This window comes from Doryrhamphus excisus, linkage group LG4, assembly GCF_037039965.1.
Source record: "Doryrhamphus excisus strain RoL-2023G ecotype Guam linkage group LG4, RoL_Dexc_Guam_v1.1, whole genome shotgun sequence".
In the NCBI taxonomy this organism is placed as follows: Eukaryota; Metazoa; Chordata; class Actinopteri; order Syngnathiformes; family Syngnathidae; genus Doryrhamphus; species Doryrhamphus excisus.
The window spans coordinates 20,185,038-20,212,861 of NC_136360.1; the positions used below are offsets into that span (position 1 = coordinate 20,185,038).

At 44.1% G+C, this 27,824-nt stretch overlaps 1 protein-coding gene across 1 annotated transcript in view; it reads left to right on the top strand.

Annotated features, from left to right (window-relative positions):
* obscna (obscurin, cytoskeletal calmodulin and titin-interacting RhoGEF a) overlaps positions 1–27,824 on the top strand; it is an 81,099-nt gene that overhangs the window by 18,758 nt on the left and 34,517 nt on the right. Inside the window, exons 24-45 of the mRNA XM_078790352.1 lie at positions 4,296–4,562; positions 4,633–4,899; positions 4,974–5,240; positions 9,981–10,250; positions 10,332–10,610; positions 10,680–10,937; positions 11,015–11,281; positions 12,857–13,123; positions 13,195–13,461; positions 14,998–15,264; positions 15,764–16,030; positions 16,534–16,800; positions 16,887–17,153; positions 17,243–17,509; positions 17,600–17,866; positions 17,943–18,209; positions 18,285–20,282; positions 24,796–24,877; positions 25,961–26,040; positions 26,125–26,237; positions 26,780–26,980; positions 27,698–27,780. Coding sequence (XP_078646478.1) covers positions 4,296–4,562; positions 4,633–4,899; positions 4,974–5,240; positions 9,981–10,250; positions 10,332–10,610; positions 10,680–10,937; positions 11,015–11,281; positions 12,857–13,123; positions 13,195–13,461; positions 14,998–15,264; positions 15,764–16,030; positions 16,534–16,800; positions 16,887–17,153; positions 17,243–17,509; positions 17,600–17,866; positions 17,943–18,209; positions 18,285–20,282; positions 24,796–24,877; positions 25,961–26,040; positions 26,125–26,237; positions 26,780–26,980; positions 27,698–27,780 — 6,835 coding nt within the window. The remainder of the gene's footprint in view (positions 1–4,295; positions 4,563–4,632; positions 4,900–4,973; positions 5,241–9,980; positions 10,251–10,331; positions 10,611–10,679; positions 10,938–11,014; positions 11,282–12,856; positions 13,124–13,194; positions 13,462–14,997; positions 15,265–15,763; positions 16,031–16,533; positions 16,801–16,886; positions 17,154–17,242; positions 17,510–17,599; positions 17,867–17,942; positions 18,210–18,284; positions 20,283–24,795; positions 24,878–25,960; positions 26,041–26,124; positions 26,238–26,779; positions 26,981–27,697; positions 27,781–27,824) is intronic.

The following is a 27,824-nucleotide window of genomic DNA, read 5'->3' on the forward strand; positions in this document are numbered from 1 at the left end:
ATACCCGCAAAAAGTCAATGTCAATAAATGTATTATGTTGGTAGTCAAACATAGAAAACATGTTCATGACTTTCTGAATATGGTCTTTAACATTATGAAATAACACCCCTATAGTCACCTTAAAACTCTTATTATTCATTGTTAACAACACATCGTGCAACTCTTATGCTGCAGCGACTTGAGACAGGCACTAGCTAGGTAACCAGCTACCTCAAATTCATTATTTATTTATTTAATTGTTTGCCATTGGGGCAGTATTGTTGGGCTAAATGCCCTTACATGATAAACAGATTTGCTCATTATTATCAGATTTGGCATTATTTAATGTTTTTGTTAGGGGCGGCACGGCAGTCGAGTGGTTAGCACACAGACCTCACAGCTAGGAGACAAGGGTTCAATTCCACCCTCTGCCATCTCTGTGTGGAGTTTGCATGTTCTCCCCGTGCATGCGTGGGTTTTCTCCGGGTACTCCGGTTTCCTCCCACATTCCAAAAACATGCTAGGTTAATTGGCCACTCCAAATTGTCCATAGGTATGAATGTGAGTGTTAATGGTTGTTTGTCTATATAGGCCCTGTGATTGGCTGGCGACCAGTCCAGGGTGTACCCCACCTCTTGCCCAAAGACAGCTGGGATGGGCTCCAGCACCCCCCGCGACCCTCGTGAGGAAAAAGCGGTAGAAAATGAATGAATGAATAATGTTTTTGTTATGCGAATTTGGAGCGGCCGGACCGGAGCAAGAAGGGACACAGAAAAGAAGAAGAAGAAAGAGAGAAAAAAATAAGTAGGGGGCAGTAGAGAGCGACATAATCAGCAGCAACAACAATTCCCATGACAACAACAGTGACAAACAGGACTGCATCAGTTAAATGTCAATGATGGCTAAGGGTCACAATGGAGATGATATCAGTGAAATGAAACAGTCCAACTTACCAACCGTGATAGTAAACACAATTACAGCCATACAGTTACAGTAATTACAATCTCACTGCTTGACATCATTATTACTGTAATAATAGCATACCAATAGCATAAAGACATCAAGGATAAGACGGTAGATTGTGTAGAGAAGCACCCATGTGCTGTGAGTGCCCATATGGAGGTGTGTACTTCTGTTGGTGTGCATATTCATGTATGTGTGCGTAAATGGGGGCACCGTACCCCCACACACCCCCAGGAGGCGGAAGCTGGCCCGCCCCAGGCAACCCCAAGCCCGACCACCGACACAGGACCACCCCGGCCGCGACAGAAGAGGCAAGGACCCACTACCCCATGGAGGCCCAGGCGGCAGTGCCAGGCCCTGCAGGGATAGCAGCCCAGCCCCCCCTCAACCCCAGCGTCGGGGCTACAGCAGTGAGGAGCGGGCGAGAGGGAAGGCCAGCACATGAGTAAGCAGGGGGCGCGCACAGGCGAGCAGCAAGGCACCTCACTGCACCGGCCGACATCCATCGAGCAGCTCACCCCCGGAAAAGTGCCACTGCTCCAAGCCACAGGGAGGCCAAGCACCAGAGCCGAGGAATCAAGACCAGCGCTAGACCAACCGACGGACCTCGCCATCCACCGGGAGGCAACCCCCCCCCCGAACCAGCAGCGCACCATCCACGTACCAGAGAACCATCCCCGACGAGCCCTAAGACAGACTGGGGACGGGCAACGACAAGGAAAGCATCACCCCCCCAGCAGGCCCGACCCCAAGGCCCACCTCCCCCCGTCCCCACAAGCGAGATCAGGCCCCACCCCAACACACAGCCCGGTCCCCGCAGCAGCCACCACAGCGCAGCAACCCCAAGCCACCACTGCAGACTTCAGGCCACCAGCAGCATGGGCTCCACTGCCCGGGGACCGCTGAGCACCCCCCCCCCCCAAGGGCGCAGAGGTTCCCCAGGACCCAGGACAGTCCACGGGAAGTACCGCCAACTGCGCCCCTCGGGCAAGCTCCAGCATCAGCTGGTTCCAGCGGCACCCCTAGGATGACTAGGCCGACCAGATCAAATCATCCCGCAGCCCAGGCCACCCCGAGCAAGCCACCGTGCCCCAGCAGCCAGCCGGCCAATCGCAAGGGTAGGCAGAAGGCTCTCCGGTCCCGCCCGCCACACTTGTGTGTACAATGGAATGGTATTGTGTCTATAGTGCAATTACAAATAGGCCTTCACCAAAGGGCTGCCCTATGTGTGGTGTATGTATGTGTATGCATCATATGAGGTCATTAAAAGTGGAGGGCAGCTGGGCTGTACGCCCAAACCCGCACTACCGACCAACCGAGCGGGGCAAGCCAGCACAGCACCGCCCGGAGCAAGCCTTGGGCTGCAGGACCGGCCACAGGCCACCAAAGATCGCGCCAGCTATGCCACCCCCAGACCACCAAGAAGACAAGCCATGCGCCCCAACGCAGACCCGTCCCCACCACATCTCCCATCCACCCGTCGAGTAGGACACCCCAGAGGTGGGAAGACAGCCACTAGATCAGAAACAGAGGGGGCCAGCCAGACACGAGCAAATAGCGGGGGTCGTCTGCGAGCCCCCGGCCAGCCCCACCCACAAACCCCTGGCCAAGGCTCCCCCACGACCCACAGCCCACCAACCCGCCCCCAGGCAAGCACCCCCCGCCAATCCCAGCCAGCGCCGCGCAGTGCACTACCCCAACCACCATCCGCCCCGGCACCCACAGCCAGCCCGCCCGCCCCACATCCACCACACCACAGCCGCCCACCTACCAAAGTGTACATGTACATGACTTCATGACTTCATGACTTCATGACTTCATGACTTCATGCAGTGTTAAAAAGTTATAGTTATAAGTTATAAAGTTATGGTAAAAATGATTAGACCAGCCTTGTTTCTTCAGTTTATTGATTCATTTTAATACCTGGCACAACTGAAGGTACATTTGTTTGGACAGATATAATGATTACAAAATAAGAGAATAATTTAAGAGCTGCTATCTAACAACTCCAATGGTTTTATTGATAATAAAACCAAAAATCACTTCAGTTCTTAGATCAACAGCAATAACATTGGGCTACCAAAAAGTAAACTCTTAGGAGCTATTTTTGTTGTCATTATAACATTTGTCCAAATAAATGTACCTTTGGTTGTACCACACATTAACATGAAAAGAGAAGAAAGACACAAGTGTGGTCGAATATTATTTTCCATGACTGTAGGTTAAAAATACGTGTTAAAAAATGTCCAGTGTTGAATTATCCCACTCTGAGCCTTGAAAACTTACCAGACTCAGTCAAGTGTTGGTTCTTCAAATGCTGTAAGAAATGAAAGCTTTTTAATGCCAGATATTTCTGTGGCATGTACTTCCACATGGCAGACATGCCAACTTGTTTTGGCACGCCTGCACAGTGAGAAGGAAAGTGGAAGAAGAATGCTCCCCCAAAAAGTACGCTGATTGCTACGGGCTGCAAGCTCATGTAATCGGTGTAAAAACATTTTTCACAGAAATCGGACGATACTGATGAGTGGCCGATTGATCAGAGCATATCTATACCATATCATACGGTCATAAATGTTCTACTTATTACAAATTATCGAGTTCTTGGATTGGTTCACCGTCAGTGAGTCTGAGGTGCGACTCTCCTCCTGTTGAAAACCCCTGACCTATAAGATAAGATATGCCTTTATTCGTCCCTCAGTGGGGAAATTTGCCTAGCTTTAATGGCTATACAGCATGTAACCATGTGTAACCATGTGTAACCATGTGTAACCATGTGTAACCATGTGTAACCATGTGTAACCATGTGTCACCATGTGTAACCATGTGTAACCATGTGTCACCATGTGTCACCATGTGTCACCATGTGTCACCATGTGTCACCATGTGTCACCATGTGTAACCATGTGTCACCATGTGTAACCATGTGTAACCATGTGTAACCATGTGTAACCATGTGTCACCATGTGTCACCATGTGTAACCATGTGTAACCATGTGTAACCATGTGTCACCATGTGTCACCATGTGTAACCATGTGTCACCATGTGTCACCATGTGTAACCATGTGTCACCATGTGTCACCATGTGTCACCATGTGTCACCATGTGTAACCATGTGTAACCATGTGAACCATGTGTAACCATGTGTAACCATGTGTCACCATGTGTCACCAAGTGTAACCATGTGTCACCATGTGTAACCATGTGTCACCATGTGTCACCATGTGTAACCATGTGTCACCATGTGTCACCATGTGTCACCATGTGTAACCATGTGAACCATGTGTAACCATGTGTAACCATGTGTCTGGTTAGTGCAGAGAAGACATTGTAATGTGTTGGTTTCCCCCAGCGCTTCCTGTCACATTTATCCAAGAAGCTCAGAATTTGGAGCTAAGAGAAGGTGACAGCGGAGTATTCTGGTGTGAGCTGTCCAAGCCCGGAGCTCCGGTGGACTGGAGGAAAGGAAGAGTGATCCTGAAGCCTGGGTATAAATATGAAATGAAGCAGGAGGGAAATCTCACCCAGCTTTTCATCAACAACGTGGAAGAGAGTGATGCTGGCAGATACACCTGCAAGACCAAAGACAGCCAATCTACTGCTGAGCTGGTGGTGAAAGGTGAGCGCTCGGTTCTTCTGGTTCTCAATAAAAAACAATCACACGCTGGAACAATAACTTGCATTTCCAGCGCCTCCCATCACATTTAAAACCAAGTTGAAGAACCAGAAAGTGGAGGAGGAGAGCAGTGTGACGCTGGCATGTGAACTGTCCAAGCCTGGCCTTGCTGTGGAGTGGAGGAAAGGACAAGAGCTGCTGAAGAATGATTTCAAGTATCAGATCAAAAACCGAAACAACATGTTGGAGCTGATGATCAAGAACATGCAACTGGAGGACAGCGGGGTCTACAGCTGCATCTACGGCGACGTAAAGACCTTAGCAAACATCACTGTTACACGTAAGCCAGAAATGTAAATATAGGAACGTGTGCAGTGAATTAGAATGATACATTACCCAATCCCTCATTCACAGCGATCCCCCTCAAATTCAAGCTGGGTCTGAAGAACCAGGAGGCTGCTGAGGGAGGCAACGTCACCCTGCGATGCGAGCTCTCCAAGACGGGGGGTCCGGTGCAGTGGTGGAAGGGGGAGGACCAGCTCCATCAAGGAGGGAGGTATCACATGACTCTGAAGGAGAACATAGCTGAGATGAGCATCAGAAACATCCAGCCAGAGGACGTCGGGGAGTACAGTTGCGTCTTCGGCGAGCAGAAGACGACAGCTGAAGTGAACGTGCGAGGTAATCACGCATGCTTCTATTTTGTAGGATTTGCTACAAAAATAACACACAATTTATGAGCTTCCTGGTTTGTGTCAGGACTCGCCTGTTTTGGCGCTTTGGCAGAAACAATGATCTTCCTGTTGTTGAGAAATCCAATTTGTATTTAAAGGGGACCTACTACGCTCATTTTTTAACCCTTTGTATTGAGTTATGGACCTCTACAGAGCAGCAACACACCATAACCCGCACAGAAAACTTTATAGATCATCCATACTCTGCACCTATTCCAGCTGTATTACCTTGGATTTGTGCTTCCTGCCAGGAAAAAACAGTCTGTTTTAATATACTCTATCCACGGCCTGCCTCTGGGCACGCCCAAACTACTTCCTGACTACTGCGAACAGCACTTGAATAAAGTTTTTGAAAACACTAAAAGTCGGGAACAGTACCTTTGGATTGGCAGACCGGGGTGGTGGTCCCCCTTTTCAAGAAGGCTGACCGGAGGGTGTGTTCCAACTACAGGGGGACCACACTCCTCAGCCTCCCTGGGAAAGTCTATTCCAGGGTGCTGGAGAGAAGGGTATGACCGTTGGCCAAACCTCTGATACAAGAGGTCCAATGCGGTTTTCGTCCTGGTCGTAGAACACTGGACCAGCTCTACACACTCACGAGGGTGCTTGAGGGTGCATGGGATTTTGCCCAACCAGTCTACATGTGCTTTGTGGACCTGGAAAAGGCATTTGACCGTGTCCCTCGTAGCGTCCTTTGGGGGGTGCTCTGGGAGTACAGGATTGGTGGCGCATTACTACGTGCTATCCGGTCCTTGTACAAACAGGGCAGGAGTCTGGTTCGCATTGCCAGTAGTAAGTCGAGCCTGTTTCCGGTAAACGTTGGTCTCCGCCAAGGCTGCCCTTTGTCACCGATTCTGTTCACAATTTTCATGGACAGAATTTCTAGGCGCAGCCAAGGTGTTGAGGGAGTCCAGTTCGGGGGCCTTAGAATCTCATCTCTGCTATTTGCAGATGATGTGGTTCTTATGGCTTCTTCGGGCTGCGACCTTCAGCGTTTACTGGGACGGTTTGCATCGTTGTGTGAAGCGTCTGGGAGGAGACTCAGTACCTCGAAATCAGAGGCCATGGTTCTCAGTCGGAAAAGTGAGGAGTGCTCCCTCTGGGTTGGGAATGAGGTCCTTCCCCAGGTGGAGGAGTTTAAGTATCTCGGGGTCTTGTTCACGAGTGAGGGAAAGTGGGAGCGCGAGGTCGACAGACGGATCGGTGCAGCCTCGGCAGTAATGCGGTCGCTGTGCCGGACCTTCGTGGTGAAAAGAGAGCTGAGCCGGAGGGCAAAGCTCTCAATTTACCGGTCAACCTATGTTCCCACCCTCACCTATGGTCATGAGCTTTGGGTCATGACCGAAAGAATGAGATTTCGGATACAGGCGGCTGAAATGAGTTTCCTCCGTAGGGTAGCTGGCCTCACCCTAACAGATAGGGTGAGGAGCTCAGCCATCCGGGAGGGGCTCAGAGTAGAGCCGCTTCTCGTCGAGAGGAGTCAGTTGAGGTGGCTCGGGCATCTAGTCCGGATGCCTCCCGGACGCCTCCCTGGTGAGGTGTTCCGGGCATGCCCAGCCGGGAAAAGGCCCCGGGGCAGACCTAGGACACGCTGGAGGGACTATGTCTCACAGTTGGCCTGGGAACGCCTTGGTGTCCTACCGGTAGAGCTGGAGGAGGTGGCCGGGGACCGGGAAGTCTGGGCTTCCCTACTAAGACTGCTGCCCCCGTGACCCGGATAAGCGGAGGAAAATGGATGGATGGATGGAAAACACTAAAAGTGTTTCGGAGCGACCGGCAGCTCATGAGCTACTGGCTGGAGACCACTGACTTACTTGTACGAACTCGAAGAGTAGGCACCGCTGGTGCGCCTCCAACCTCGTCTGCCCAAGGAGGAGCACTCATTGTCAGACACACCGTGGATCTCAGAAGCCGGACGTAAAGGCACAGCGTTTACTAACTGCCGACAATGTGGTCAGAACACGTTTTTTGCGGGACTACCGTGTTCCAGACAGGGGCCGCTGTGGTTCTATCCACCTTCATGGACACACAGCGTGTCCGACATTAATGCACCCTTCCCCGCGGATGAATATTTCATGTTCATAGTCACAAACACAGAGCTTGGGGAAGTGGAGCGTGGGGGAGGGCCGAGAGTGTATCTGGCCTACAGACACGCCCATAAGAAAGCGCACAAAGGAACAGTTTTGCAACGCCCTCTGAAACCGAGCGTTTTCAGCCATCCCAAAACATCTTTCAGGGCTCACTTCCAAATGGGCAAACCTGATTATCTGAAACTATGGCATGGTTTATGGCGGCACGGCGGTCTAGTGGTTAGCGCGCAGACCTCATAGCTAGGAGACCAGGGTTAAATTCCACCCTCGGCCATCTCTGTGTGGAGTTTGCATGTTCTCCCCGTGCATGCGTGGGTTTTCTCCGGGTACTCCGGTTTCCTCCCACATTCCAAAAACATGCTAGGCTAATTGGCGACTCCAAATTGTCCATAGGTATGAATGTGAGTGTGAATGGTTGTTTGTCTATATGTGCCCTGGGATTGGCTGGCCACCAGAAAAAGAATGAATGAATGAATGGCAGGGTTTAACACTGGAATACAACATTCTAACTACATTTATAGGTCAGAAAGGTGGAAAAAGCATCATAGGTCCCCTTGAATACAGTGACTCTTTTTTTGGTGGGATACCTCAAAGTGGATCAGAGGTTTTCAAACTGGGAGGCACCAAAAGACATCAGGGGAGGTGCAGAAACATCTTTTTCAAAGCTGCCAAATTATCTTTACTTTTGAAGGCAACATTGATTGATTTTTCTTCCCTTTAGATGGGATGAGAACACCATCAAATCAGTTCATGTTCAGCTTCTTACATTGATAAGTGTTTTAGGTATATCGTTTTGAATGTCAATGCGAGGGGAACATCTCAGAGGTCTTCAGTTTTTATAATATTTTTTTAGGTTACTATACACTACCGCTTAAAAGTTTGGGATAACTGAGAAATGTTTTTGGCCAGTCTGAGATATGGCTTTTTCTTGGCAGTCCTGCTATGAAGTCCAGCATCCCGAAGTCGCCGCTTCACTGTTGATACTGACACTGGTGTTTGATTCCTACTATTTAGTGCAGCTGCCAGGTGACGACCTGTGAGGCGTCTTTGTCTTAAACTACACACTCTAAGATATTTGTCTTCTTGCACAGTTGTGCATCGGGGCCTCCCACTCCTCTTTCTGTCCTGTCCTAGACCCAGTTTGTGCTGCTCTCTGAAGGGAGTAGTGGTAAGAGATTTTAGTTTTAGTTTAGATTTTTAGATGGTTTTCTAATAATCTATTAGCTTTATAAAATGATGAACTTGGATTAGCAGCCATACCAGGAGATTGATGCAGAGGACTGACAGTTGTTGATAGTAGGCCTCTATGCAAAAATGTACATCCTTCTTTGAAAATCATCTCCTTCATTTTAATTGTTTGTGAAATGGATACAAATGTTTGTGAAATGCATGAAAATTTATTTTTTTTCTGGAAAACAAAGAAATTTGCAAGTGATCCCAAACCTTTGAGTGGTAGTGTAATACTACAAATACTTATATATATATGATATTTATAAAATGTATGTACATTTTATTGTTTTCATTCTTTTGAATATTGAAACATACATTCAAAATATTTGTTACATTTTTATAAAAAATAATTTTAAATCTTATATTTTCTAGATAATTTAATTAAACAGCTACATATATTACAGATATTAAGATATGCCTTTATTCGTCCCTCAGTGGGGAAATTTGTAAAATTTTATATATGAATTTTGTACATGAATTTGCTGCCGCGATTATCATCATGGATGAATATCTTTGAATTGTTTTTAATGTATTGTTTTTATTTTTTCTATAATGTATCATATTATAAATTGTAAATTAATTTATTATTGTAAATTAATTAATTTAATTAATTTAAATGTAATTTAATTTAATTAATTTAAATGTAATTAATTAATTTCTTTATAATTCTTCTAAAATACAATTATGTCTTTCAAATGTATTGTTATTTTTATTGTACTATTAATTATTTTGCATATTTATAATTTCATTCTGTATAATTAATTATTATTTTATATGTATAATGAAATTATTAAAATGTAAGAAATATATAATTAAATATTTGATTAAATCAAATACAAAATGAATTTAAATATTTATATAATGTAATATTTTTTCTCATTTTATGTATTTGTTTTATTATATTCTATTTATTCTATTACAATCTCTTCTAAGCTGAATCACAAGGGGACCAAATATGGTTCCATGCTAAATAGTAATAACAATCTGATAAATCATTAACTATATAGTTAGCAACTTTTGAAATAAAATTGTACACTTTTAAAAATTCTAGTAATGTTTTCCAATATTAGTTTGACTGTTTCTTTTCCAAGAGAGTCAATACTCAATACTCAGCCGCAGAGTTAAGAGTTAAAGGAGCAATATATCATTCATGAAAGGCTACTGCTACTGTACTTACTGGTCGTACTGTTTCACAGTAAAATTGCTGCAATAGTAATTAGAGTAGCACTTGGGTTGGGATTATTTTTTTATTTTTTTTATGACTTTAGCATTTTGAGTTATGAAAACTATCGTATGATGATACAAAGTGTGCTCAGTCTAAGTCGGTAAATGGAAAGTAAGCATCAGCATCTCTTGTTCTGCTGCAGCGGCAGCATCCGTGTTCTTTGAGAAGGAGCTGGACAGCCAAGCGGTGATGGAGGGAAAATCGGTTCTTCTGTCGTGCGAAGTTTCCAGCGCTAACGTCCCGGTCACATGGAAGAAAGACAACGCTGCGATTGACGCTGGGGGACGAGTGAGTTTAACAAAAAAAGGAGCCACGCACACGCTGGAGATCAAGCAGCTGCGTCTGGAAGATGCTGGAGAATACTGTTGCATCACCCGGGGCAAGAAGACCACTGCCAAGTTGGTTGTAAGAGGTATGTGGAAACACAGTCCTTAATCCTTATGAAGGCTCAGACTCTACAAAACCATCTTCATCTACCGAATGTCCAACCCAGAGAGAGTGCGAATTGTAACAGAGCTTAAAGACGTTACGGTGACAGCCGGTGAGGACGCCACGTTTGCATGTGAGCTCAGCCATGCCAATGTGAGCGAGGGTACGTGGTGGCTCGACTCCAGCCCGCTGCAGAGGAATGAGATGAACCAGATGACATACCAGGGTCGCCAACACCGATTGGTCCTCACCATGACAACACCCGAGGAGACAGGCACTGTGGCGTTTGTGGTCGGGGAGGAAAAGACATCTGCAAGTCTTCTGGTAGTACCAAAGCCCAAAGGTGAGAAGATGTAAACATCTAAACCTGTTGTCAGGATTTGCTAAAGCAATGCTTTTATTTCATTTCCAGTTTTATTTGAAGAGATGCCTAAAGATGTGACAATCATAGAGGGAGCGACAGCCATGTTGTCCTGCAAAATCTCTGACATCACTGCCGCCGTTACCTGGAGGTGCAACCACATCCCTCTCAGGAACTGTGAAAAATTTGAGATACATCAGGAGGGAAAAGTCAACAGACTGCTCATCCACAATGTGGACCCCCTGGATGTTGGAGTATACTGCTGTGATACGGGAGACGTGCAGGCCACTGCCAAGCTGACTGTGACAGGTAATGAAGGAAGTCAGGCGACACAACCTGAGCTGAACAAGCGTGTCCACAAGTATCCTTTCTCTCCCCTTCTTCAGAGCTCCCTCCGTTTTTCCAAGAAGAGCTGCAGAGTGTTGAGACTGAGGAGGGAAGCTCAGTCGTCCTGTACTGCGAGCTGTCCAAGCTTGGTGTGCCGGTGCAGTGGAAGAAGAACCGGCTGCCGCTGAGGGCTGGCAGGAAGTACGAGATGAAACAGGATGGCTGCCTCCTCCAACTTCAGATCAAGGAGCTCAAACTCGAGGACAGTGGCAGCTATACATGCCAAGCAGGAAACGCAGAGACAACTGCGGCTGTTACAGTCAAAGGTGCATAGATTTTTACCTCGTACATTATTATCCCTGCGGTCATAGCCTGAGTGAGCCCTTTCGTCAGTCATAGAGTCTCTTTGTCTTGGTGGGTGGAGGCGGGGCCCCTAGCACATACACTAAGAGTGCAGAAGAATGTAACTTATAGAAATTATATTAGTAGATTGCAATATATCGTCGTATGTTTTTTCATTGCAGGTTTCTTAAAAGTAAAGTTTAAATCTAGTCTCGTCTCTCAGACTCAATCTTCGTCTTGACTCGAGAGCTGAAGGTCTCCTGACGCCCCTACAAATAATTGGACATATTCATATGAACTCTGGAGGAGTCTGTCATGTTTTGACTTGAATTTTTTTCAATGATGACTTTTTAGTTGAACATTTCAATTTAATTCTCGTAATTTTGACGCAATCAACTTGCCCCGAAAGAGCAGACTTCAAACTGCATGCAAGTGTTTGAATGGTGAAAATTTGTTATTGTGACTTTCAAAGCAAAAGTAAACAGTCAATACTATACGTAGCATAGTATAAAGTATAAAGCATGTCATCGATCAGTCAAATCATTAGCAGCAGTTTCTTTGCAGACAAAGAGGTTGGAAGGTACGGCAACACTGTCGGGTTATGGCTTTGAACGGACAACCTGACTTTTTCCCACTGAGAAAAACCTGTTTATGACTTTCTCAATAGGGTTTTTAAAACATTATGGGAGCCCGGTAAACATTAAATAACACCCCTATAGTCACATTTACACTCCGATTATTCATTGTTTATGCCACAGTGCACAACTCTTATGCTATGCTTATGTAAGGACTCAAGACGGTTAGCTAGCGAGCTAGCAAGATAGCAAACTGACCAGTTGCAACGATCGCGCCCTCCTATAGAGGTAACGAAGCTACAACGCAAACAAGAAGGGGAGCGGATATCAGCTCTAAAAAACAGAAACACTGACAAAAATGCAAAAGTGCCCCCAAAGTTCCTTTAAGAGTCAAAGTTAACGTTCAAGACTGAGATGAAAGCTGCAGTTCCACTCAGGAACTCCTCGGGTCCGGAATCTCCCGGCAAAATCCAATCCGTTCAAGCACGAGTGAAGGAAAGGGTAAATGATAGCAATGATGATATACATATACGGTACGTGTATAATACATGAAAATGTTCCTTTGTACATAGACCATGACAGCAGTGTCCTTACAACTGAGTCTTGAAAATAGTGACGCGCTTACGGACCCACTAACTATGCTGATGGGCTTCTGTGGCCATTACACAGTCACCCTCGAATTTATTTCTTCTAAACTTTAGAAAGGGTTTCAAATGGAGTGGGGAAGAAAAACAAATATAAAAAATAAAACAAACTTTTGACTTAATATTACTATCATTATTATTATTAAAAATTACTGCTAATATTCAGTTAAATTTTTTTTGTGTTACTTGTCATTGTTGGTTGTCTGATTGATTTCCAATTGCATATGTATGTATTTTCTTTGGTAAAGAAAAAAAAATATTGTTGAAAGGATAAGATTTATTGGAATACATTTTAAATAAAAATAAAAAAATTTAATTTTTCGCTCTATTGTTGACGCAGAGCCACCTCCATTCTTCAAGAAAGATTTGCGGAGTGTGGAGAAGGATGAGGGAGGTTCAGTCTCTCTGAGCTGTGAGCTGTCCAAAGCTGGTGCACAAGTGCAGTGGAAGAAGAACAGACTGCCTCTGAGGGCCAACAGGAAGTATGAGATGAAACAAGATGGCTGCCTCCTCCAGCTCAACATTAAGGAACTGAAACCTGAAGACAGTGGAAGCTACACATGTCAAGCAGGAAGTGCGGAGACCGTTGCAACTTTGAGAGTCAAAGGTGTGTGTATTAAATTCACATTGTCTTCTTAGTTTCTTCTACTTCCTCACATGAAATCAAATCTCTCCCAGAACTACCAGCATTTTTCAACAAAAACCTCCAGAACGTAAAGGCTGAGGAGGGTGGTTCCGCCTACCTGTGCTGTGAGGTATCCAAGCCAGAAACCACAGTGCAGTGGAAGAAAGACAAGTTGCCATTAAGAGTCGGGAACAAGTATGAGATGAAGCAGGATGGACGCCTCCTGCAGCTTCACATCAAGGAGCTCAAACCCGAGGACAGCGGTAGCTACTCATGTCAAGCAGGAAGCGCGGAGACGAGTGCCACTTTGTCAGTAAAAGGTGCTGCTCTTGTTTCCTTTATGGCATCATTGAAGCTGTATCCAGCAATGGGATTTGCAATGCCATTTTTAGACTAATGCAAGTCCTAAATAATAATTCCTAAAAATGCTACTGAAGCTAGAGACTCTGCACTTTCCGTTTTTTCCAGTAGGGACTCGACCCTGACCGATATGGGATTTTCTGGGCCGATGCCAATACCGATATTGAGGGCTGAAAGAGATCGTCTGATAACCGATACAGTGGCCGATATACTGTGTATAAACAGAGCATTGATATACACAGGATACACAGTATACTGTACAGGAAGATCAATTATTGTCATACTCAAATACCATTCAAAGCAAAGCGACAGAAGAAAATAAGTATGTTGAACGTCAAATGAACCCCCCCCACCCAAGAGTTTGCAAACAGCTGCTGATGTAAACATTAACAAATGAAAAAAAGCTGACTACAAATAAAATAAGTAAAAGCTGACAACATACAACATTACAACATGAGCTCGACACTTGCACCAGGGGAAAGGGAATGGGGAGTGGAGGAGTTACCAGTGCAAGGTGGCAGCAAGCCACAGCAAATGCAGCCATATTAGGCGCGAGCTGCACCAAAGGGACGGCGGCATGCTGTGTGTGTACGTGTATGTAGTCTTCTTGGAGACCTGAAGAAGTTTTGGGGAGCCTTGTGCTCGACTTCGGCGCCACAAGTCCGCAGGATGTCATCGTGATAACCCAGCAGTTTCTTAGCAGTGGAGACGTCCATGAACGGGGCCCAGACAGAGACAAAAAACAGATGTCCCCAAAGAAAAAGAGGCAGGGTAGAGTATCTCACTGCAGCAGTCTTCGACATTGGTCAAGGCAGATGCTAAGGGGGAGGCCGAAATACAGACTACGGTAAATTGTTTGGGTTAGTGAGCGAGCCACAGTCCAGTAGACTCAACTGACCTGTTGTCCACTCTATCCTCTCAATCAATTCATCAATCGATGTCTTCAGAATTTTGTGATACACCAGGGCAATGCCTAATCCCAATTAGCAACACTCATGTTATCAAGGTTACGAATTGGGATGATTTCGATGTCCTTAATAGAAAGTAGAACCGCCAGGCACATGACCCTCAACTTCCAACTGTCCATTACCTGACCGGCGGTGAATGTTCCATCAGGGCAGGGCCCCCCGACCCTGAGCGTCTCATGTCAATTGTGTGGAGAGACCAGTTAATCAGTGAGTAATGTGGAGACAGGCTCAGGATCAAAACAAGACATGAGAAGCAAAGCAGGAAGATAAGGGAGAAGTAGGAACTACACAAGCAGAGAAGACTGTAGACTGATTTGGTGTGAGAACGCAGACAGTTGGACAGTTTATGTTTGCATTGTTTTCATTGTGTCTGATGCTGCATTTTGATTCATCTTGTTTTCAACTATTTTATGGCTTCATGCATCACACCGTGGACACTCACACAACTGGAGCAAATTGTTTCGGAACTGCCTCTAGGAAAACTTTTTTTGTCTTACCTTAATCCCATTTTGTGTCGAATTCCCCCAGAACTCCCACCATTCTTTGTTACAAACTTGCAAAATACCGAGGTGGAGGAGGAAGGTTCAGCCTGTCTAACCTGTGAGCTGTCTACACCTGGAGCGCCAGTGCAATGGAAGAAGAACAGACTGCCTCTGAGGCCCGACAAGAAGTATGAGATGAAACAAGATGGCTGCTGTCTCCAGCTCAACATTTATGAGCTAAAACCTGAGGACGGTGGCATCTACACATGTCAAGCAGGAAGTGCCGAGACAACTGCAACTGTGTCCGTAAAAGGTGTGTCCAAAGAACAATTCCCTTTCAATTTGAACTGGTTTATTCCTAAAAGCAATTATATTCCTATTCATCTCAGCTTTTACCATTTCCTTAATTGGGAACATCATATGTCTTTAATGGGGCGGCACGGTGGTCGAGTGGTTGGCGCGCAGACCTCACAGCTAGGAGACCAGGGTTCAATTCCACCCTCGGCCATCTCTGTGTGGAGTTTGCATGTTCTCCCAGTGCATGCGTGGGTTTTCTCCGGGTACTCCGGTTTCCTCCCACATTCCAAAAACATGCTAGGTTAATTGGCCACTCCAAATTGTCCATAGGTATGAATGTGAGTGTGAATGGTTGTTTGTCTATATGTGCCCTGTGATTGACTGGCATACCCCGCCTCTCGCCCGAAGAGAGCTGGGATAGGCTCCAGCACCCCCTGCGACCCTCGTGAGGAAAAAGCGGTCGAAAATGAATGAATGAATGAATGAATGAATGAATGTCTTTAATGCCTCTCCAGAGCTTCCAGTGTCATTCAAAGCTGACCTAGAAAATACAGAGCTGGAGGAGGGGGACACAGCTGTCCTCCGCTGTGAACTGTCTAAACCTGGAGTGTCAGTGCAATGGAAGAAGAACGGGCTTCCTCTGAGGGCCAACAGGAAATACGAGATGAAACAAGATGGCTGCCTCCTCCAAATGAACATTATGGACGTTAAACCTGAAGACAGTGGAAGCTATACTTGTCAAGCAGGAAGTGCAGAGACTTCTGCAACTGTAGCCGTGAGAGGTACGTACATTGTGTCAATGTACATTGAGTAGTTATAAATTATCCAAGCAAAGTAGTTACTAAATACATTTCTACATTTTGGAATTCTATCCCATTTCTGCAAAACACACTGTAAGTTGGGTTTAAAAGCTATTCTATTATGCTTCTCCTTGGAATGGATTGTATTTTCTGCACTATAAGGTGCATCCCAGCATCCCAGCAGTCCAGGTACACCCTCGTGGCCAGCCAATCACAGGGCACATATAGACAAACGACCATTCACACTCACATTCATACCTATGGATACGTAGGTAAATTGGGAGCTTGCCATGATTCCAGGAGGATTAACAAAAGAACAAGGGCGTTCAAAGTGAAGTTGCTCGCGCCGTGAGAGCGACTGATCAAAGACGGCGAACACACCGTTACTAAGACTGAGAGGCAGTGCTGGGCCAGTTTTTTCTCTTGTGTCCATGAAGAGCCAAACATTTCGCTACTGTTACAAAATGATATGCCATATTTTTCAGAGCTCCCATTATTCTTCAAAGTGAAACTCCACAGTGTGGAGATACAGGAGGGAGGTTTCGTCTCTCTGTCATGTGAACTGTCTAAACCTGGAGTGTCAGTTCAATGGAAGAAGAACGGGCTGCCTCTGAGGGCCAACAGGAAGTACGAGATGAAACACGATGGCTGCATCCTCCAGCTCAACATTAAGGACCTCAAACCTGAAGATGGTGGAAGCTACACGTGTCAAGCAGGACATGCAGAAACCACAGCCACTTTGTCAGTGAAAGGTGTGTACTCATAGTCTTGTGAGTCCAATTCCCACTGCATCACAAAATGTTGAGAAATGTAATTATCTTTTGTTGAAATCCCCCAGAGCTGCCACCATTGTTTGTGACAGACTTACAAAGTATAGAGATGGAGGACGGAGGTTCAGTCTCTCTGTCATGTGAACTGTCTAAACCTGGAGTGTCAGTGCAATGGAAGAAGAACGGGCTGCCTCTGAGGGCCAACAGGAAGTACGAGATGAAACACGATGGCTGCATCCTCCAGCTCAACATTAAGGACCTCAAACCTGAAGATGGTGGAAGCTACACGTGTCAAGCAGGACGTGCAGAAACCACAGCCACTTTGTCAGTGAAAGGTGTGTGTACTCATAGTCTTGTGAGTCCAATTCCCACTGCTTCACAAAATGTTGGAGAAATTTAATTATCTTTTATTGAATTCCCCCAGAGCTGCCACCATTGTTTGTGACAGACTTACAAAATATAGAGATGGAGGACGGAGGTTCAGTCTTTCTGATGTGTGAGCTGTCTAAACCTGGAGTGTCAGTGCAATGGAAGAAGAACGGGCTGCCTCTGAGGGCCAACAGGAAGTATGAGATGAAACAAGATGGCTGCCGTCTCCAGCTATATATTAAGGACCTTAAACCTGAAGACGGTGGAAGCTACACGTGTCAAGCAGGACGTGCAGAAACCACAGCCACTTTGTCAGTGAAAGGTGTGTACTCATAGTCTTGTGAGTCCAATTCCCACTGCTTCACACAATGTTGTAGGAGAAATGTAATTATCTTTTGTTGAAATCCCCCAGAGCTGCCACCATTGTTTGTGACAGACTTACAAAATATAGAGATGGAGGACGGAGGTTCAGTCTCTCTGTCATGTGAACTGTCTAAACCTGGAGTGTCAGTGCAATGGAAGAAGAACGGGCTGCCTCTGAGGGCCAACAGGAAGTATGAGATGAAACAAGATGGCTGCCGTCTCCAGCTATATATTAAGGACCTTAAACCTGAAGACAGTGGAAGCTACACCTGTCAAGCAGGACAAGCAGAAACCATGGCAACTGTTTCCGTGAAAGGTGTGTGTGCAATGCTTTTTCTATGATGCACAATTTGGAGCCCCACCATTGTCACCATTTGTGCGTATTTATGTAGAGCTCCTTCCGAAGTTCAAGACAACACTACAAAGTATGGAGACAGAAGAGGGAGCGACAGCCATCTTGTGCTGTGAGTTGTATAAACCTGCAGTGTCGGTGCAGTGGAAGAAGAACACTGTGCCTCTAAAAGCTAACAGGAAGTATGAGATGAAGCAGGATGGCTGCAACCTCCAGCTTCATATTAAGGAGATCCGTCCTGAGGACAGTGGCAGCTATACATGCCAAGCAGGAAGTGCAGAGACCACAGGGACAGTGTCAGTAAAAGGTTTGTGTAATAAATATACAGCAACAAAGTTATTATTTTTAACCCTCAAACCTTTTTTGTCCAACTTCCCACTAGTGCCAAAGACTACTTTACCAAAGGAACCTCCAACGATAATGCCACGGAGAAGGAGCAGTGTTTCCACACCTACGCCTGAGAATGGGCATCTACCTGATGCTCACCCTGTTCCTCCAGAACCCAAGAAGAGGACAATGCGAAAAGCATCCATCACAGTGTTAGAACAAGATATAGAACCCATGTTTAACAATGAGGAGCCTGCCCAGGCATTGCAAAGAGAAAACACCCAGAATACAGAAACTTCTCAGAATGCAAACCAACAGGACAAAATGGACCAGGATGTGGAGGTTCAAAAAAGACCAGTAGTGTTGCGCGAGAAAGAGGGTAAGATTGAAAAAGTTGACCTGGACAAACGAGAACCGGGAATGCGACAAGATAAAGTTATTCACCCAGACAGGACTCTTGGAGACAAGGTGGAAAATCAATGGAACCAGCCGTTTGAAGACTTGGAAACAAGTCAAAAGCGGCAGGAGAAACCTTTCAGTAAGGCTGGTGAAATTGAAGAGATGGAGAAACATCCAGAGACAGTACTGTGGAAGAGAGTCGAGGAGGACAAAAAGGCTGTGAAACCGATTATAACATCCATTGGGAGCCAAGCAACAACAGAACACGAAGGCAAGTCAATTGAGCATAGCGAAGAGTATTTAAAGCCACCGGCCAGGTCCAAAGGAAAGGTAGGTGGTAAAGAGACTCTTGAATGTGTTCCAAAGGAAACAGATGAGATCATTCTCAAGCCATCAAACATGACAATCAATGATTCTCAGGAAGGAGCTAAACAGAGAGGCCGGGCGAAAGAACGAGTGACCACACAGATCGTAGAGGAGCGACGTGTAATGGCTCAAACTCAGGACAACAATTCAGTTGAAATACAACCTAAGCCTCAAGACCTAAAGGCTGGACATGGTCGTCCAAAGCCGCCTGTGAGGTCAAAAAGCAAAACAAGGACAGGAATGGAGCAACAGCTATCCAGAGACACTGAAACAGATCAAGAAGAGCAGCTTGGAAGGAGAGTCATGACGACATCTGAAGAACAGCTTCTAAAGCAGCCAACATGGCCTTCGAAAGAGGAGAGATCAAGACTGGAGCAAACCCAGTCGCCGCCAGCAGATGCTGAACTGGTTGGGAATCAGAAGAAAACAGTCTCTAAACAGCTGATCAAACATCCCGTAAAACCCATGAGAAAAGAACCTGAAGCTGACAAAGAGACGGATCTCGCGTCACTGGTCGGGAACGATGACTATCAAGCAGTGCAAACGACAGAAGAAGACATTCCTCTCCTCTACATCTCTGAAGATGAAACTTTCTCAGAGGCTTTGACAGAAATCCCAGTCCAATCCAACCCAACCCAACCCTGCGGCCTTCATCCCGTGGTGGTTGTCCAGAAGACAGCCCAGCATGCTTCACCGGAGATGTGCACCAGCGCTGGCCATGAACTCCAAATAAAAGAAGCTCCAATCAAAGATATGCGTCCAGTCTTCAAAGAGGTCTTTAAGAACCATTGTGCAGATGTTGGCGGCAGCCTCAGTCTGGTGTGTGTTGTAGAAGGACAATATGACACACTATGTTGGCTCAAAGATGGCCAACAAGTCAGCAGTGATAAGCGTCATCTTATGGAAGCTACAGAGAACGGCGTATGCACTCTCGCAATAACCAACCTGACCCTCAGTGACAGTGGCATCTACACATGCGAGGCGGCCAATACGCATGGCATGACGTCCCACAATAGTAACATAACGGTGGTCCAACCCCAGCAGCCAGAAAGAAAACCTGCGCACCCACCGCTTGCCGCCATTACCCCTCTGCAACTGGCCCCTGAGGACAAAACACAGACCAAAACACAGATTCAAAATAAGCCTCAACACCCCTCTGCCTCAGATGCCGACAACTACGCGGAGAACGTGGATGTCTCTTGGTGGGAGGCCTACAACCTGACCGAGCAGGACAACCACCTGAGTCTCCAGGAGAGGAGAGCATCCTCCCTCATTGCCAGCAGCTCCAGTACGTCATGCACGTCCTTTTTCATTCCTTACAGTAATCCCTCGATTATCATGGTTAATTGGTTCAACACCCCACTGCGATAGGTGAATTTCCGCAAAGTATGATTCAATATGAACATTTTCATATGTATTGCATACTAAACCTGTTTACAACCTTCTAAATATAGGTTTAACATTACAGTAAACCTCGGATATATCGGATTCAATTGTTCCCTCTGGTTTTGTCCGATATAAGCGAAATCCGTTATATGCGTATACAGGAAAATGTCCGCCACATTCATTACACGGACACGCAATGCCATGGGGGAACTTTCTTTGATCCATGTTCACAGCCAAAGCTGAAGATTATAACATCTTTGTATGAATTACAAACATGTACATGAGCATGCACAACGAAATAAAAAAAAATCTGTAGAAATGCCTTCTTGTTGCTATTAGCGAGGTTTAGAAACCAAACGAGAAACGTAAACGCAAACGATAATGACGTCACATGCTATTGAAATGTATGGGAACTTGCCGACTTGTCAATATTTGATATTATATTTGATATTATATTATTATAATATTTGATATATTTTGATATTAATATGTCAACATGTTTAATATGTTTAATATGTCAACATTTCAATAGCATGTGACATCATTATCGTTTGCGTTTACGTTTATCGTTTGGTTTCTAAACCTCGATAATAGCAGCAAGAAGGCATTTCTACAGATTTGAGATTTTTTTTTTTTCGTTGTACATGCTCATGTACATGTCTGTAATTCATACAAAGATGTTATAATCTTCAGCTTTGGCTGTGAACATGGATCAAAGATGGATCAAAGGCCACGATGCGGCCATCCGATATATGCAAGGGAAATTGGAACGGGACTGGAGATTTTGTCCGAAATAGGCGAAATCCGTTATAAAAAATCCGATATATGCAATGAATTTTTATTGGAAATGCATTACAGAAAAATTGGTTCTTTTTTATCTGTCTGTTGTGAGCGAATTTCCGATATATCCGAGTCCGATATATCCCAGGTTTACTGTATTAAAGACCTCAAGTCATGTAATACCACCCTTTTAGTCACCTTTACATTTATATTACCCAATAAGGATTGATATAATCAATTACGATAACATAGAGTTAGCGTTAGCAGTTTACTGTTGTTTTTTTCTGGAGAGCATACTTCCTTGCGGCTTTTAATGCCTTTTCGTCGTATTATCCAACATATGTAATTAGACCTGCTTGAGCACAGTAAGGCCCTGCCCACAAGGGACGCTGATCCTGAATTTTTTTTTTTTTATTGCGGGTTGAAAAACATTTGCCTCTACACTGTGCCAGATTGGTAAAGAGTTGCATCCAGACAGGAATGGATCACTGAGTGAAAATAACGTAATATACAAGACACACCTACATGTGACGTGGCACTGTGAACAGAATCGCAGACTGAACCTTGTGACACTCCAAACCACAGAAGATGAAAGAAAGCATGTGCATAAGTCCGTAGTCTTACGCTTTCCAAGTGCAACCCACTTACGGAGCTAAGTGTAAGGGAATGACCACGACCACACAATGACAGAGTTTGGTTAACCAGAACATTTAGTTAGTTTTTACATTTAGTTTTAACAAAATTTTAAAATAAAAAATATTTTAGTCAAAAGTTTCTTTTAGTCTGAGTTTTCGGAGTGCACTCTATTGTTTGTCACTTTTCTGTACCAGTTGCGGCTGATACATCCTACCGCACAGAAGGTTGGTTCCGGTTGATCCAGTGGAAAATCCTGTTCCAAATCCAAGCTGGGTATAGCTGGGTATCACTGGGTATAGCTCGCCATCCACTGAATTTGTAAAGCGTCTTGTAGTAATCCGGTACACGTAAAAAACCTGACCTGCATTTACAACACAAGTCATCACCATTTTTATCTATGTACTTGAAATAGCATTCCATATACATACATCACTCACAGTTTCTCAATTACGTTGTACATGTGAATCACATTATCAAATAACACTGTGTATAATAAATTATTTTCCATTCTATTATGATATTAAAGCTTGAAATGTAACATGTTCAAATTACAAAAATATATCACATTAGATATGCTTAACTGCTTCAGTATATAAGTATATACAGTAAACCTCGGATATATCGGAAATTCGCTCACAACGAACAGATAAAAAAGAACCGATTTTTCTGTAATGCATTTCCAATAAAAATTCATTGCATATATCGGATTTTTTATAACGGATTTCGCCTATTTCGGACAAAATCTCCAGTCCCGTTCCAATGCATTTCCATTAAATTTATATTCACGTTTATTGTTCAGATTTAGGACAAATATAAAAGTCAATAATACTAGCACAGCAGTGAATGAGATCTTAACCTCACTATTGGAAATAACGTAGGCCTGCCTAACATAGGGCGTAACAGGGCCTAGCTTAATTAACAATTTGTTATGCTCAGAGTCCAATAAAGTTCAATTCTCATTACCTTACGTCTCTTTTCATTGCCCAGTCCAGGTACATTGGAAACATAGTCAAGGAAGTGCCTTTTTATGATGGATAAAATCCGATTTACGCATATACCGGATATAAATCTGATATATGCGTAAAACGGACATTTTCCGGTATACGCATATAACGGATTTCGCTTATATCGGACAAAACCAGTGGGAACAATTGAATCTGATATATCCGAGGTTTACTGTAATTATAATAAGTATATAATTATCACAATTCACGTTGCACATTAACACTTGGCAATTAAAATATATTTCATTTTTTAACGTTTCACCCTTTTGGTAAATTAAATAATTATTTAACGTTACTACGTTTATAAAAATAGAAAAAGAGTATCACAGCGTGACGGAAAATGATGCCGCACCTAATAGCTAAAAGTTAATACACAACACTAGCGCAATAAAACCGAGACAGTAAACAGCACGACGAACGTTGCTCCTCGCGGGTGTGTGGCTGCTCTCCTTGTACACTTTTGATAATAAAACCGATGTAATTCTTACTTTGTCACGGTTAACTAGATTTACTTTTGTAGCTCTTGTCGCTTGTGAGTTCGCATGCGGCGACACGAAGGAAACTTCTCGAAGTACGCTTGATTTTCTCTAAGGACGTGCCGATTGGGCGGAGTCGACCACTCTGCTAACTTCGGCGGAACTTTGGCTGGACACAGCCTTTTGTTGCTCACTTTATTTTTGTTCTCACATAAAATTCATACTATGGAAGCCCGTTTCCGTCTCAGAATTTCGACTTTTTATCTCATTATTTCGACTTACCATTGGGATATTTTTTTTCAGTGGCGGAAACAGGCTTCCATATAATACAATAATAACAGTGATGTTTTTATTTTATAAATGTTCTGAATGGTTATGTTAAACCTGCTATTTTTGTAGCTGGGTTACACAAGCTCATCTACACTTACTAGAAGTGGAATTAAGTCTGCGAGTCAAACAACAATTGTCAGATGAATGTTGACCGGTTGAGTCATGCTAGTGGAAATAATCAGATATGATGTTGGCTTGCCATCAAATTCACTGCTGTTACCGCATAAATGACAAGCCGCCGTTTTCAGATTTTGTCACTCTGGAAGCAATTTATTAAAAAATACTGTTTCCATTTAGGTGAAAGGCTGAAACTAGGCTGGGCAATATGGACTAGGATTGGGAATCTCAGCACTGAGGACGATTCGATACACATCTACATGCACTGCCAGCGATACCATACTTTAGCCATACATGGATTTTTATGGCGATACGATGCGATACGATTCACCCTCTTCACAATGCGATGCGATGAGATCGAGCGGTAGACTTGTCGGTGTTGCGGTGTCCCCTTTTTAAGGGGCTTTCTGCATGTTTGTCGTGCTGCCGTTGTACGGCTTCTTAACGCGACATTCTTTGCAAATGACGGACGTTTTGTCCAGCTTTCCACCGTTCTTTGAGAATCCGTAGTGTTTCCAAACATACCATTTAAACGTTGCGGGGGGGGGGGGGGGGGATTAAATATAGAAACTTCCTTGCCGCTGCTTGCGTGCGAACGTCCATGCTGTTTTACTAGTACAGTAAACCTCGGATGTATCTGATTCAATTGTTCCCACTGGTTTTGTCCGATATAAGTGAAATCCGTTATATGCGTATACTGGAAAATGTTGATTTATATCCGTTATAAAAAGGCACTTCCTTGACTATGTTTCCAATGTACCTGGACTGCGGCGTTTATCGCCCTTTCAATCTGTTTAGGTCAGGAAGGTATTCTTGAGTCTTTCGAGTGATTTTGTGCCACAATTGAGTGGTCCACTGAGTAAATACTTCCTCACATGAACGTTCCCTCTCCTCACGATGACAGCAATTGAGTCGTCTTATATATCTGTCGCAGCACAAAGTCACCAGAAAAATACTACCTAAATGTGTCTCCTCGGGAACCTCCTCCGAACACAGACACCTCAAGGCCCATGTAGAATACAGTATTGTACGTATTTTCACTTGTCTTGATTCCAACCATTTTCTTCACCAGTGTCAAGTCCATCAGATTATGAGACCGCTCCAGACGTGATGGAACCTTTAGAAATATGCACCATTAAGACCACCCCGCCAAGGTAGGAGATGGGAACTTTTACTGAGCCAAGGCACATATTTTACATTACAAACATCTCACCGCACACCGTCAAGCAAGAATGGTAGCAGCTGGGCGATACTAGTACAAATTCTGCTATCAATCTGATACCAAGTAGATACTGTGCTAGTATAACCCATACTGATACAAATACTTTTACAAAATATCAAAATGGCAAAGTTGCATCCTTTCATTTTTCACAATGTGGCCCTTAGTCTAAAGAGGTTGGACACCCCTGTTATAGATATACAGTAAAGTCTCGTTGTATCGATATTCTCGGGAGTCAGAAAAAATACAGATATAACCGGACTATCCATATATCCGATCCTGCGCCGAAGTGCATTAAAAGTGGGCAATAATGCACTCGAGCAGCTTAAATCAATCTTTGCTTAAGGATTTCAATACCAAAAAAGAACACGGCGAACGGCTGCTTCCAGTCAACTTTATTTTTGCAACAGAAGAACCAACTGCGTTCGTGGTTTCTCTTGTGTGTATAGATTCTATACAGGCATGTGTTTGGCCAGCTATGTGGGGCGGGTTGAGCTTGACCTGTGAACCAGGAAGTGCGGGAATCGGTGTGTGTGCTGTGCTCTGGTGGTGGAAGTGTGAAAAATAAAGTTGACTGGAAGCAGCCGTTCGCCGTGTTCTTTTTTGGTATTGAAATCCTTAAGCAAAGATTGATTTAAGCTGCTTTTGTATCGATATAAGCAGACCAAATTGGCTGGCGGGAGATGAAAAGGGCATCGTAGAAACCGGATTATCATAATAACCGGGTATCATACTAACGGAACTAATTATATCATAAAAGACTAGAAATTTGCCAGGAAATGAAAATAGTATCGTAATAAGTAGTAATTCGTTATAACCGATATCGATATAACGAGACTTTACTGTATATAATTTTATATTTATAATAAATACAGTTGTGATTTTGGGACCAATTACGTATGTGAAATTGTATCATCTCTTTGTGCCATGACACAGTCGTTGGGAATCACCGGATTCAGGTCTCTGTTTGATTTCATTGCAATAATGACCGTCATTCATTTGGTAAACATCATCCCAGGGAGCTTCCTGAGGCAAGAGACCAAATGCTTCCAACGGACGAAGATTCCCAACCACTTAAAAACCTATTAACGATCAAAGGTGAGCAAGACTGAACAATTCCCTTTCTGTGTGGTATTATTATGATCAGATACCTTCATGCTATTTTGTGTCTGCGACTGACAGGAGCCCACGAAAGCCGCATGAGAACACCATCTCCTAAACATCTTCGAGCCCACACACCGTTAGCCAGCACTGTCTCTGGATCCGAGTCCGAAGGAGAAGAAGATCAACGCGAGGTTTGGGATTTTGCTACTTGGATGCTTCAGAGATGTCTAAAAAAAAATGATATGACAAAGGCTGTGATAATAGAAAGTGTAGCTTCGTGGCTACTGTCCTTTGGTTGTGTCGACCTTGCACAACATCAGCGGAAATCTTAATAAGACCCTCGGTTACACACAACAACTCAAATGCCAGGCTTCACATTGCAGACATTGCAAGCTGAAATAACAAGATACTGATATGAACCAATATCTCATGTTTACGCCAACGTCGGACGATTATTTCTCTATACCCATAAAAATGTTAAATATTTATTACACAGGGCACCACTGAAATCTTGGCTTGATAAAAAAAAAAAAACATTGTCAGTACAGTATCAATACATAAACATGCAAAAATTTTGACCTTTCTAACAGTGGTACATGTATGTTATACATTTGACCTATATGATCAATTAAATGACCTATTTATAAATTATACTGACTTCTGGTGAATAAGATTTGAGGGTTTTTGGGGGGGACCATACAGCTCTTTCAAATATTCACATTTTTCTTTCCAGACATTTGAAATATATGTGGCTCGAGCAGGTTGCAACCCCAACAGTGGAAGCAAGGACAGCTTTCTCCTGAAGGAGGGTCAATACGTGGAGGTCATGGACTCTGTCCACCCAGACAAATGGCTGGTGAGGACCAAACCCACCAAAACCAACCCTGCTCGCCAGGGATGGGTGTGCCCGGCCTACCTGGAGAAGAAGAGAAAGGTAGGACGAGGATTTGTAACGGGGTGTAAAGGGTGAATTTACTGTTGCAAATTATTTTAAAACTAGAATTTCACTCGGAGAGTGCCCTAAACATTTATTTTTGCAACATGCATAGATTCCTCGACCTTGAGAACATGCCATTGAAGGGTTGAAGGGCGTGAATGACTTAAAGAATGCTAACATACTGTAATATCTGTGACTTTGTGTGACAGATATTACAATACTAACAATAGCATGCTAACACCCAGCATGATAATGTTTGTATAGTGCCTCCCTCTGAAAGTGCTAAAAATGTTAGTATTGATTGCTAACCTGGGATTATAGCGCTTAGGTTCATATTCATGAAAATCGCTAAAAATGCTACTATGTTAATATGCTTGGAAGACTAACATGCTAATGTTATGTTTAAGAGTCTATCCATGAAAATGATAGTATCCTAATGTTAGTATGCTAGTAATGCTAACATCTGCATGATAATGCAATGTACCTGGAAGGCTAAATGTCCCAAACAATGCTCTCACCATTTTTTTTTTGCCGGGGGGCGTTAAAGCACAATTGCCGAAAATGATTTCACCCTCTTCCGACAATTCCTGAAAATGTCATCCAAATCCATTCAGAACTTTGAAGTTATTTTTAATACAGACAAACAAAAAATATAACCACCGTGCTGCGCTTGGCGGAGCTAATAAATGCAGTGCTGTTGTTGTTTTAACACAGGAGACCATGACACAATTCAGGGCACCTCAAGAGGGTCTTGATGAGATTGGTTCCACAGTAGAAGAGTATAGGAGGGCTTTGAGGTCAGTCACATCATGAATTTGAATATGAAATATTGTTGCATCTG